Source organism: Rhinoraja longicauda, chromosome 21 (genome assembly GCF_053455715.1).
Source record: "Rhinoraja longicauda isolate Sanriku21f chromosome 21, sRhiLon1.1, whole genome shotgun sequence".
NCBI lineage: Eukaryota > Metazoa > Chordata > Chondrichthyes > Rajiformes > Arhynchobatidae > Rhinoraja > Rhinoraja longicauda.
This window is the reverse complement of record NC_135973.1, coordinates 17,405,824-17,418,011: the sequence shown is the minus strand read 5'-3', so window position 1 is coordinate 17,418,011 and position 12,188 is coordinate 17,405,824. Positions and strand designations below refer to the sequence as shown.

Sequence of the window (12,188 nt, the reverse complement as noted above, 5' to 3'; positions counted from 1 at the left end):
GTGACGTCTTGGATTGAGACCCTTCATCAGACATCATGGATTGATTGGTAGATGGTTGGATAAAGACCAGGGATGAAAAGGCAACAGGTGTGAGATAAGATAAAGATAGAGGCATGAAATGTGAAGCCAGAAAAAGGAATATATAGGTGGAAGGGGTGGGTGAAGAGGAAATGGTGAAATGAGTGCACATCCAGGAGGGGCAGAAGGAAGAGAGTGGTGGGGTGAGGTGTTTGCAGGTCAGGTCTTTACCCAAAATTGAAGAATTCAATGTTCATATCATTAGACTGTAAGTTACCCAAGAGCAATATAACCTACTGTTCCTCCAGTTTGTGTGGGTCTCACAATGGCATTGGAGGAGGCCCAAGACTGAAATATCAGTAGCGGAATGAGTTCCAATAGCCAGCAGCTGGGACATCCACAGTCCTTGGCAGGCTGAGTGCCATGCTTTCGGTGAAACAATCAACTAGTATACGCTTGGTCTCGCCGACGTAAGGGAGCACCCAGAGCACTGAATGCAATAGATGAAGTTGGAGGAGTTGCACGTGATCTATGTCTCGCCTGAAATGAGGTGCTGGGGTCACTGGATGAATGTCAGGGAGGAGGTATAGGGACGAGTGTTCCATTACCAGCAGTTGCAGAAAGTACTTGGGGAGAGGATGGTTTGGATGAGAGGGGATGAGGAGTTGCAGAGGGAGTGATCTCTGCAGAAAGGGTTAGGGATGGGAAGATGAGACTGGTGGTGGGATCACATTGAATGTGGTGAATATGCGGAGGCTGGTGGAGTGAAAGGTAAGGACCAGGGAATTCTAACCCGTCTGTGGGGAGGGGGAGCAAGAGTAGAACTACGGGACACAGAGTAGACATTGGTAAGTTCTGCACACTCTCCCCAGCCTCCACATCATCCTATAACTCAGCAACCAGAATTGAACACAATAAGAGAACATTCCAGGCAAAATAAATCCATAAACTATTGTTAGGAATGTAAAATACATAGTACATAGAAACAATAAGAATCAAACAGACCCATGCAGAACTCTGAACAACAGTAAATGGTAGAGAGAAAAGCAGACATAAAGCTGAGGATAATAAAACACAATGTGCTGGAGGAATTCAGCATGTCAGACAACATTTGTGGAGGAAATATACAAGCAATATTTCAAGTTGAGATGCTTCTTCAGATGTCGCACATTCCCTCCAGAGATGTTGCCTGACCTGTTAGTTTCCTCCAGCACTTTGCATTTTGCTCAATATTCCAGCATCTGCAGTTCTCGTGTCTCTATAAACTGAGGATATATTGCCGTGGGTGTCCAGATGGGAAAGGCTGGAGACGTGTCTGTCCACTAAAACCTGAAAAAAGTGTTTTGCTCTGTACAATAACATGTAAATGAAGCTGAAAACAAATAGTACACTGGTGCAAAATTTTGTAAACCAAAACCTACTGGAAAGGAGTATTGCATTTATTATATAACACACAATGAAATACGAAGATGTAACACATGCAAGTACATTAAATAATTATATGTTTTCAAATATCATCTCAAGACCGAATACCTAAATATAATAATGTAAATAGAAAAAGCAGGGGATATTTTAATATTGATTCATCACATTGTTTATTACAGCCCTGAATGGTATAATATAAAGGCTATAATTGTGTTTACCTGAAGAACATAGCCATCCCGTGCACAATGCTCCCTTTCCTGTGCTGCCTTCAATTGCCTCTGCAATTCTCTATTTTGTTCATGCAATTTGGAGACCTCCTGCTGTAACTTCTCCAACTGCAGAGATAAGTATCACAAAATCAACAGTTGCAGATTCTTACAGTTGGGATAAATGACTATGAACCAAAGTTATAGGCGTTTACTGATGGGATACAGAGCAGATATATTTAATAGAGATGTTAGATGATAGAACAGTTTAACACAGAAGATGGATAATTGAAATTTATGGAAGGATTAGATAAACAGAACAAGGGTTCTAATTTGTTATCATGTTCACCACACACATTGTGGGCCAAAGAACCTGTTCCTGTGCTGTTCGATGAACTTAACTAAACTTTTACTAAAGAAAACTGGGTTGTTTTCCATGGAGCACAACAGGCTGAAGGATGTCCTAAATTGGGTAGATGATCATGGTCTTCTTCCAAGGGTAGGGGGGGGTCTAAAACGAGAGGACATAGTTTGAAGGCAAGAGATCTAATGGGCGTTTTTTCAGACAGAGGGTGGAGGATATCTGGTACAAGCTACCCAAGGAGGTGATAGAGGCGGTGTACTATCATAGCAATCAAAAAGCATTTGCGCAGGTACATAGATAAGAAGTTTAAAGGGATATGAACCAAATGCAGAAAAATGGCTTGAGCATAGATAGGCACCTTGGTTGGCAAGGACTATGAACTATGACTCTAATGCTGAACAGGATGAAACAGAACAAGGGGGAATCTGCATAACCATGCAACCGAATATATGTCAACTAAATGTTGTGGCAAGTGGATTTAAGTATGTTGTACAAGAGCCTGTTGAATTATAACATGAGATATAGCACATTTACTCTGAATTCCTGTTCAACATTTAAGATAATGTTCAAGTTGAAATTACTTCAGTTTGTTTGAGTTGAGTTATTTTAGTTTAGTTTAGAGATACAGCAAGAAACTCAGTATAGAGATACAGGCCCTTCAGCCCACTGAGTCCACGCCAACCATCAATCACCTATTCACACTGTACGTCACTTTGTCACCCACTCCCTACACATTAGGGGCACTTTACAGAGGTCAATTAACTTACAAACCTGCACATCCTTGGGATTTGGGAGCAACAGTTAGCAATTGTGGAAGAAGATTACCAACTTCCAGGGTAGAGGATTCTAAAAAAAGAGGGCACAGGCTTAAGGTGAGAGAGACAAAGAGGACCTCAGGGGCATTTTTTTCATTCAGAGAGTGGTGTATATCTGAATGAAATGCCAGAGGAAGCTATAGAAGAAGATATAATTTAGACTTTTAAAATACATTTAGCCAGATATATGGATAAGAAGGGTTTTGAGGATTATGGGTCAAATGCAAGCAAGTGGGAATAGTCCAGCATGCCAACTTGGTCGGCATGGACAATGTGGGCTGAAGGGCCTATTTCCATGCTGTATAGTTCTGTGTGTCTATGATTATGAAACATTCCCAACTTCACACTTGTAAGGTCTGGATTTAATTTTTAAATTTTGCCTCCAGTTTCAGTTCCCCAAGAAATCACAAATAGTTCTTCTCCATCCATTCCTGTTAATATCTTGTAAACTTCAATCAAAGCACTCTAAATCTAAATTCCAAGTTAATAACCTGAGCCAGGCAGCATTTGAAGTATTTTGGCAGTCTTACCAAGGATACTACGATAAACATATAAATAGAAGAACACAAGAATTAGGAATAGGAATAGACTAACTGGCATCTAAATCAAGCTAGTCTTTATCAGCGTATTTAAAACACTTTTTCCCTCACCATACAAGCATTCTAATTTGAGAAATAAAAGTAATGAAAATAAAAATAATAAAACATTAAAAAAATTCAAAAGTTGTGAAAGACAAGGTTTTGGGGCTAAAATTACAGAATGGTCATTTTGTTATTTAAAGTTTTTTGTACATTTTAAGAGATTAAAATCATTGTAGTTCATTCTTTCCGGTAGTTCTATCATTTGAAAAATTAACTACAAAGACTAAGATTTTCCACCTCATGTAATTGTTCATTCCTTACCTCCTTATTCAGCATTAGTGCCAGGTCCTGTGAAGGAGATCCCCCTTCACTAGAAGGCGTACTGGGAATAGGAATTTGTTTCTCCTCACGCAGTGGTGTACATTCTACCTGCTGCCATCGATGTTCAATTTCCACATTCACACTCTTAGGTTCTGGGCATGGGGACATTATGGTGGCCTTGTCCACCTCTACCTTGTTTGCATCATCAAGACCAGATATTTCGAATCGTCTGCACCTCTCCTCCCTCCGTCGTGCTCGGTCCATCTCCAGATCGCAGGCGCCCGTTTCAGAATTAGATGCAAGCTTGAAGAACAGTGTAGTAGTTCTACGGACATTTCCTCTATCGGTCTGCTGTTGTGCCAGACGAAATTCTGCCCAGTCGAATGTTTTTGAACGTCCTTCTTTCCTTCGCTCCCAAGCTCTACTTTTCTTTCGTTCAGCTTCTAAGCCAGTTCCATCAATAGATGTCGGTGCTATCCGTCTTCCATTTATTGATGCACCTTCAAGCAAAGTTTTCATTTTCAACTTCTCTTCTGGTAAACTTCTGTGGGAAACCAAATAGAAATTACAATCATTCATATTAAACCCATCAGGGTTATATACTCATATAGCAATTCTCTTTACTCTTTGCATTTCCTTCACTTATTTTCTGCCTTTGGAATGAAAGAATGAGAATGGGAAAAAAATTCTCTAGTTCCAATGGCATGGGAGAAGTTTGATAGAGCAGCATTTCTTTTTTAGACGGTGAGTTTAGACTGTGCACAAACTAAATAGATTTTAAGAGGGTGGGGGATATCGCAAAATTAGAAAATAAATATGTTGTTTCATGTAAAATGTAAACCAAAAAAGATTCAGACAGAATCTGTGGTGAAAGTGGTAATATTTCAGATCACTAACTTTGCACCAGAGTACAGTGAAGTAGATATAAAGTTAAATGGTCAGTTCGCAGCCTGAGTTCTGGCTTGTTGGTAAGAATAATGAGGGGCTATATAGAAAGAAAGAATACTATTCTAAAAGGATTCAGGAGCAGAGGGATCTGGAGATATGGGTGCACAACTCATCAAAAATGTCAGGATAGGATGAGGAATTAGGTCATACACAATTCTGGGCTTTATGAATGCAGAATAAAACCATCAGAGCAATTTACATGAATGAATACTAGGACGAGGGATTGCAATTGCAAGGATAGATTATAGAGGCTGGGAATATTTTCTTCGAAGCACAGACTAAGAGTAGGTCTGAAATTATGCCTGTACAGAGTGGACAGTGAGAGACTGATCCTGTTGATGCAAGGGTCTAGGACTGCAGAGGTCACAGAAAATAAACAGTAACAATAAAACGTTGTGGAGGTTCCATTGTGGTATCACGAAAATGTGAGATAAACATCAGGAAAAATTTGCAAAGCTGAGGAAAAGGAAGAAGGAATTTGTAATTTCGCCGTGGTAGAAAGATGGGCTGGACTGTGGTGTAATCATCCGATGATTCTATCTCCAAGACAGGATATGTTTGATGTAGTTAATGGAGATGCCCCTGCTGTCTGCCACAGGGAAGGTCAGAGCAAGATTCCTCCATACCCAGTGGTAGTTTCTCTGAGCTGCAGTGCACCTTCCTTCCTTCAAGCAGTGTAATGTTTTTGAACCAAGATCTCGAGAGCAGCAGCGACTACCATACTTGATTTTTTTTTAACCCCATAAAAACTATGATTCAATGAACTCAGAGGGATTATGAAGAATCCTTTTCAAATTTGACTGTCCTCGGAACGTTTGTTTTACCATTCCACATTTGTCACATGATATACCAGCAGATTAACTGCTGACCCAATCCCAGGGTTGACTGGAAGCAAGCAAGGCTGTGTCATTACAGTTCTACTCAGTTCCCACATTTTTTTACTGGAGTAGAATTATTCCTGTCATTGCTCCAGCTTGCAGCGCACATTTTCCAGCGAGGCATGTTATGCGGCAGAGAGCAAGGTTAGTTGATGGCGAACACCAGGTACAGCCAGTCAGAAATAACTTCATTTTGTTATATTAACTTTTTGATATTTAAGCAACCAAGCATGATAAGGGGAAGGGTGTTGTGTTTCTAGAAAAAGCATATTATGATACACCATGACAAGAAGCTGCATCATCTGTGCATGCATCAAGAAATGGAAGTTGAACAAAAACATATGCTGTGTTTATTTATTAACTTTTCTTCCCACATTTGTTCTGAGAACAAATTTTATTCCATATCTCAAATTTTTGGATGTTGATTTGTGAATTCTGCCAGTGATTTTTCAGCCATAACACAAGTGTTGCTTGCACAATATCAGAATTAGCTTCACTCCTTCAGTTTAATTTAACAGCATCACCAAGGACTGCCCCGCTGCTAATAATATACCAAGCATTAAATGAAAGTCATTCACGCACACACTTCTTAGGCATGTACCTGGTCACATCTGGTGTATTTGAAGGATGGATATTTTTCATTATTGCTTGCATCCAGTTCCGGCGAATCCCTGATGTCATGGCAGTCAGAATGTAGACTTTCCCTAAAGTCTAGCTCAAGGATCAAGGATCATTAAAAAAAATGTCAAAAGAATCAGAGTCATACAGGTTAGAACCTAGTTCTTTGGCCACAAACAAGCACCAATTTACATTAATGCCAGTTTATTCTCCCCACATTACCCTCAATACTTCCCAGATTCCACCACTCACCTATTGCTCCTCAACTAGGGGCAATTTACAATGGCCAATTAACCTCCAGACTTGCACAACTTTGGATGTGGGAGGAAACCAGAGCACCCAGAGGAAACCAATGTAGTCACAGGGAGAACATGTAAACTTCATGGAGAATACAAAAGGTTCGGAGTGCACCCAGGTAATTGGAGCGATGAGGCAGGCAGTAGCTCAACCAGTGTGCTGCTGTACCACCCAAATAGTGTAAAAATAATCAAACTTTTGAAATAAATAATACAGCAAATTTAAACGCAGAGTTTGGTTGCTTTTATATAGAACAAACAACATTAGCTACAGGCTGACATTTCATAATCATCATCATAATCATACTTTATTAGCCAAGTATGTTTTGCAACATACGAGGAATTTGATTTACCATTCAGTCAGACCAATAAAAAGCAACAAGGCACACAAAATACATTTTAACACAAACATCCACCACAGTAACTCTTCCACATTCCTCACTGTGATGGAAGGCGAAAAAAAAGTTTAATCTCTTCCCTTCTTTGTTCTCCCGCGGTCGGGGGCCTCGAGCCTTAGCTCCCATAGCCGGCGGTCGGGCCCTCCGCGTCGGGGCGATGAAGCTCCCACATCAGGGGGGATCTCAGCTCTCCCGCGCTGGGCGATCGGACCCCGGGACGGGGCTAGTCAAACCTCCTGCGACTTTGGAGCTTTCTGACATCAGTCTCTGCCGAGACTGCAAGCTCCTCGATGGTGAAATCCACAGGCCGCAGTTGGAGCGTCGATCCTAGGCAAGGGATTGCAGGCTCCGATGATAAGTCCACGGCCCCTTGGTGGGGCTCAAAGTTAGTCTCGAGCAAGGCCTGATGTTAGGCTGCAGAGCGACCGGAGATACGATGCGGAAAACAATTGTATTTCCGGCAATGTAAGAGATTGAAAAAAAGTTTCCCCCGACCCCCTCCCCCACCCCACTCATAAAACAAACCAGAGAACATTAACACAAACTTTAAAAACACACTAAAAATAACAAAAAAGATGAAAAGACAGACAGACTGTTGGCGAGGATGTTTTCATATAGAATACAGAACAGTCCAGCACAAGAACCCACAATGCTTGTGCCAAATATGACACCAAGTTACATTGATCTCATCTGCATGTCCATGATTTGTATCCCTCTATACCCTGCACATCCATGTGCCTGTCTAAAAGCCTCATAAAAGCAAATATCGTATCTGCCACCATCACCGTCCCTGGCAATGCGTTCCAGCCACCCTGTGAACAAAACATTTGCCCCACACATCTCTATTAAACTTCCCCCTATCACCTTATAGTCAAGCCCTCTAGTATTGGACATTTCCACTGTGGGGAGAAAGGTTCTAATTGTCTACCCTATCTAGGCCTCTTATAATTTTATATACTTCTATTCTATCATCTTCCCTCAACCTCCAATGTTCCAGAGAAAAATATCTAAGTCTATCCAACCACTTCCTGTAAGTAAAACCCTCTAATCCAGGCAGCATTCTGGTAACCTCCTCTGCACCCTCTCCAAAGCTTCCATATCTTTCCGGTAATGGGGCAACCAGAACTGCACACAATACCCCCATCCAAAGTCCCACAGAGCGGCATCATGAATTCCTGCCTCATGAATACTCAATGCCCCTAACAATTTGCCTTCTTTACCACCCTATCTACTGGTGCTGCCACCTTCAGTGAGCTGTGAACTTGGACTCCAAGATCCCTCTACGCATCAATGCTGTTAATGGTGTTGCCATTAAGTATAATTTCGCCTTACATTCAACCTCCCAAAGTGCAACACCTCATACTTCCTCAGGTTAAATTCCATCTGCCGTTTCTCTGCCAATTTTTGCTGATCTATATCCCACAGTATCATCTGACACCTTCCTCACTGTCCGCCTCCTCCAATTTTGGTGTGGTCAGTAAACTTACTCACCAAACCATCTACATTTACATCCAGGTCATTTGTATATATCACAAGCAGCAGAAGTCTCAGCACAGATCCCAATAGGTCACAGTCTTCTAGTCACAGTCCTTCATCCAGAATATCTATCTTCCAGCAAGATTCATGATTTAATTTATTGCACATGTACCATTTAAGGTACAGTGAAATTTGAGTTATCATACAGCCATACTAAGTAACAAGACACACAGCCACATAAAATAAAATTTAACATAAACATCCACCATAGCGGATTCCACATTCCTCACTGTGATGGAAGGTAATAAAGTTCAATCCTCTTCCTCTTTATTCGCCAGCGGTCGGGGCTGTTGAACCATCTGCAGTCGCCGCTGCTAACTGTCCAAGCCCTCGCGTCGGGATGACTGAAACTCCGGTGTCGGGACAGTTGAAAAAACTCTCCGCGGCACTGGAGCTCCCGAGTCGGCCTCTTCTTACCAGAGACCGCGGGCTTCACGATGTTAAAGTCCACAGGCCTAACAGTTGGAGCTCTCCACAGTCGATCTTTGGCAAAGGATCGCAGCTCCACGATGTTGAAGTCCGCACCGTGCCCGCAGCTTGAAGCGTCGAGCCGGTCTCCAGGAAAGAACGCACCACTCCACGTTGTTAGGCCACAGTGGGGACGGAGATACGATATGGAGAAAAATCGCATCTCCATCGACGTAAGAGATTGAAAAAAGGTTTCCCCCAATTCCCCACCCCCCACATAAAACAAACCAAGAAACACTAAAACATACTTTAAAAATATATATATTTTTTTATTGCTTTTTCCAAATAGCATACAAAAACACTTAACATAACATAACAAGGTACATCAACAACAAGGTCGCATTTAGGGACCTGTAGGCACTTTAAATATAAAGGAAGTAAGGCACGTAGTACATGTAGTACATGTTTACAATGAACTATTCCTCATCATAGTGGATAGGGAAGAAGGAAAAAACTATTTTAAAAAAAGAAATATATATATATATATATATATATATACTGCTCCCACTTTTAATATCCTAACCAGACAATAATCACAATGTAAATAAAGACAGGCAGCAGTTCATTCACTACAAGGCCTCAGTAAAATCTTCCCCCTCCAGACATATCATAAACGAGCCCAAATCTTTTCAAAAGTGTCCTATTTCCTCAACTATATATGTAAGTTTCTCCAAAGCAAGACACTGCAGTAATCCATCAACCCAACTTTGCTTGTTTGGGCTCTAAACTGATTTCCATGACAGAGCAATTTTATGTTTAGCTTCAGGCAGACAAAATATAACCATCGTCTTATCTGTACTGTTAAGTTTACAGCTTGCTGGAAAACACCCAAAAATACAAAGTTTAGGACATAGTGGAAGCTTCTCTTTTGTGGTAATAGATAAAGTTGTTATTATCTCTTTCCAGTACTCTTGGATGATGAGGCATTCCCAAAGGCGATGAAACAAGCTACCCTCGTGTACACCACATTTGATGCACAGATCAGGTGTATTAGGGTTAATGCGATGCAGTAAAACAGGAGTAATATATAGTCTCATTATCCATTTGTACTGGAGTAATTTGATTTGAACCGTGTATTTATTGTCTGGACTTGAGACTGTAAACATATATCCTGCCATTCTACAGTAATCTCTTCATCAAGATCTGAACACCACGCAAGCCTTTTATCTTCTGAAGATTCCTTTGCTGTAGCTATAATAATTTGGTAAAACTGTGAGATTTGGCCACCTGCCTCATGATGGTTTAAAGCCGCCTTTTCTAAAGAGTTTTGAGTTGGCAGACCTAGAGAACTAGAGAGTTTTGCATCTATGTTATGAAGTTTCTGATCCGGAGATACTTAACAAAATATTTTGAGTCAAGTCCAAATTTTTGTTTTACATCATTGAAACTTAAAAGAATATCATTCTCCCCCAGATAATTTAAAACATTTTTTTAACACATACTTAAAATAATGAAAACAGTAGAAAGGACAGACAGACTGTTGTCGAGGCAGCCAGTGCTGGTGGTGCCACCCAGTGTTTACTGTGACCCCTGGTTCTGGACTCCCCCAACATCGGGAACATTTTCCTGTATCTAGCCTGTCCAATCCTTTAAGAACTTTATATGTTTCTATAAGATCCCCTCTCATCCTTCTAAATCCTTCCATGTCAGGCAAAATCAAATACCGAGTAATGCTCCCTCTATACTGATCTATTGAACATTTCACCGACTCACTGGACCATAAAGCCCTTATTTCATAACTTATTACAAGAGCTGAAATAATTTATCTCAGAGAATGGAGTCTCAAACAGTAGATGTAAATAGCATTCGGGTGTGACTGAGAAACTAGTCCCTAGATGTATCACAGTAAACTAATTTCATGAATAATCTTACAGCTTCTTTAGAAATTATCTCTTAACTTGATCAATCACTGAAAATCCTACTGTTTCTGACCATTAAGTGAAACAACAGACAATCTCAGAACATTAATCTATCGGGGAGATTACCACCATTAGGAAGAAAGTTCAAGAGTCTGAGATTCTTACTGGAGAATCTGGTGATCTCCAGATTCAAGAACACTTCTTAGCATCAACCATCAGGTCCTTGAAGTATACTGCACAAGACTAACCACAACACAAACTCAGCAAAGATTTGCTCTGGACTTTGCACTACATTCTTTGATTTGCACTATTATTGTCTGGTTACCTCGTGTTACTGATCATTTATTATATTATTGATTATTGTATATTTATTTGTTTGTCTCGTTGTTAATGTGCCTGTCAAGCTGAGGCAGGTTGTGGACTTTTAAACCATTAATTCAGAAAACATAAAGGTAAAGTTGTCCAAACACAAGCGTATTGAAAGTGATGTAGTGCCCCAAGGGTCTCCAAATTATTGTGACAATATGCACACACCTATTCATTCTCCCTCCGGGGTGACAAAAGTGCTGGTTTAGTACATTAAAAGCTCAAACACATAGAAAATAAAACAGCACAAGAACAGGCCCTTCAGCCCACACTATCTATGCCGAACATGATCTGACTTTATTGCAGTCATTGTTTTTGTCATGAATTTATTCTGGAATATGTCAGGTGAAATCTATACTTACATGGATCTGGAATCCATAATTCCTTTGAACTTCATATTCAGTCACATCATAGCAATTACTTAAATCAATCTCTCCATCCAAATCCACTGCCTGCAGAAACAACAACAAGGAAAATCCATATAAAATGTAGGCACTATTTACATGCAAGGAGCTCTCAGTCAGTGTAAGAGATTAATTCCAGATGAAGTTGAAATTAAATTTGTTCACCCAAATGCTGGTGGATCGTTAGTATTTTCAGCACAGGCACCCTTCAGGTTACGATAGCGTTTCCTTCCCGAAAACCGATCATAACCAAATTTATCACACGTCGGACAAAACGTATGGGAGAGGATCACAAAACAGCTGTGATGCAGAAGGAGCAGATGGAGAAAGAGTGACCACTAGCTGGCCTCTCAGATTCAGTGAACAAACAAATGAAATTGCTCAACACTACCATTTGTGCTCGGCTCAACTCAACCCCCAACTGTTACACCTCTGGGAGCGAGGGGGGAGAAGACACAGGGAAATGCCTGTTACCACACAGCAGACAACACCTGCAGCCCTGCAACTTACAACAGTCTCCACATTCATATGTACAGGATGCCCATAAATCAACCCCAGGAGGGTTTGCGATCACTTTTTAACTAAACCTGAAGGTAGTATTTATTGTTGGTTGTCAAGAAAGGAAGTTTTGGCTGAATCTGAAAAAAATACACCATACAAGATGTCTTCCTCCAACCTGTCCATTCT

At 40.7% G+C, this 12,188-nt stretch overlaps 1 protein-coding gene across 3 annotated transcripts in view; it reads right to left on the bottom strand.

The window, feature by feature from the left end:
- Positions 1-12,188, bottom strand: part of LOC144603973 (myosin phosphatase Rho-interacting protein-like) — a 129,779-nt gene that overhangs the window by 22,706 nt on the left and 94,885 nt on the right. For 2 of the 3 annotated variants that reach the window (XM_078417871.1, XM_078417873.1), the window contains exons 12-15: positions 11,460-11,549; positions 6,158-6,267; positions 3,731-4,274; positions 1,662-1,778 (exon numbers count right to left, since the gene is read on the bottom strand). In XM_078417871.1, the coding sequence (XP_078273997.1) occupies positions 1,662-1,778; positions 3,731-4,274; positions 6,158-6,267; positions 11,460-11,549 (861 nt within the window). The remainder of the gene's footprint in view (positions 1-1,661; positions 1,779-3,730; positions 4,275-6,157; positions 6,268-11,459; positions 11,550-12,188) is intronic. The other variant, XM_078417872.1, reaches the window with a different exon arrangement.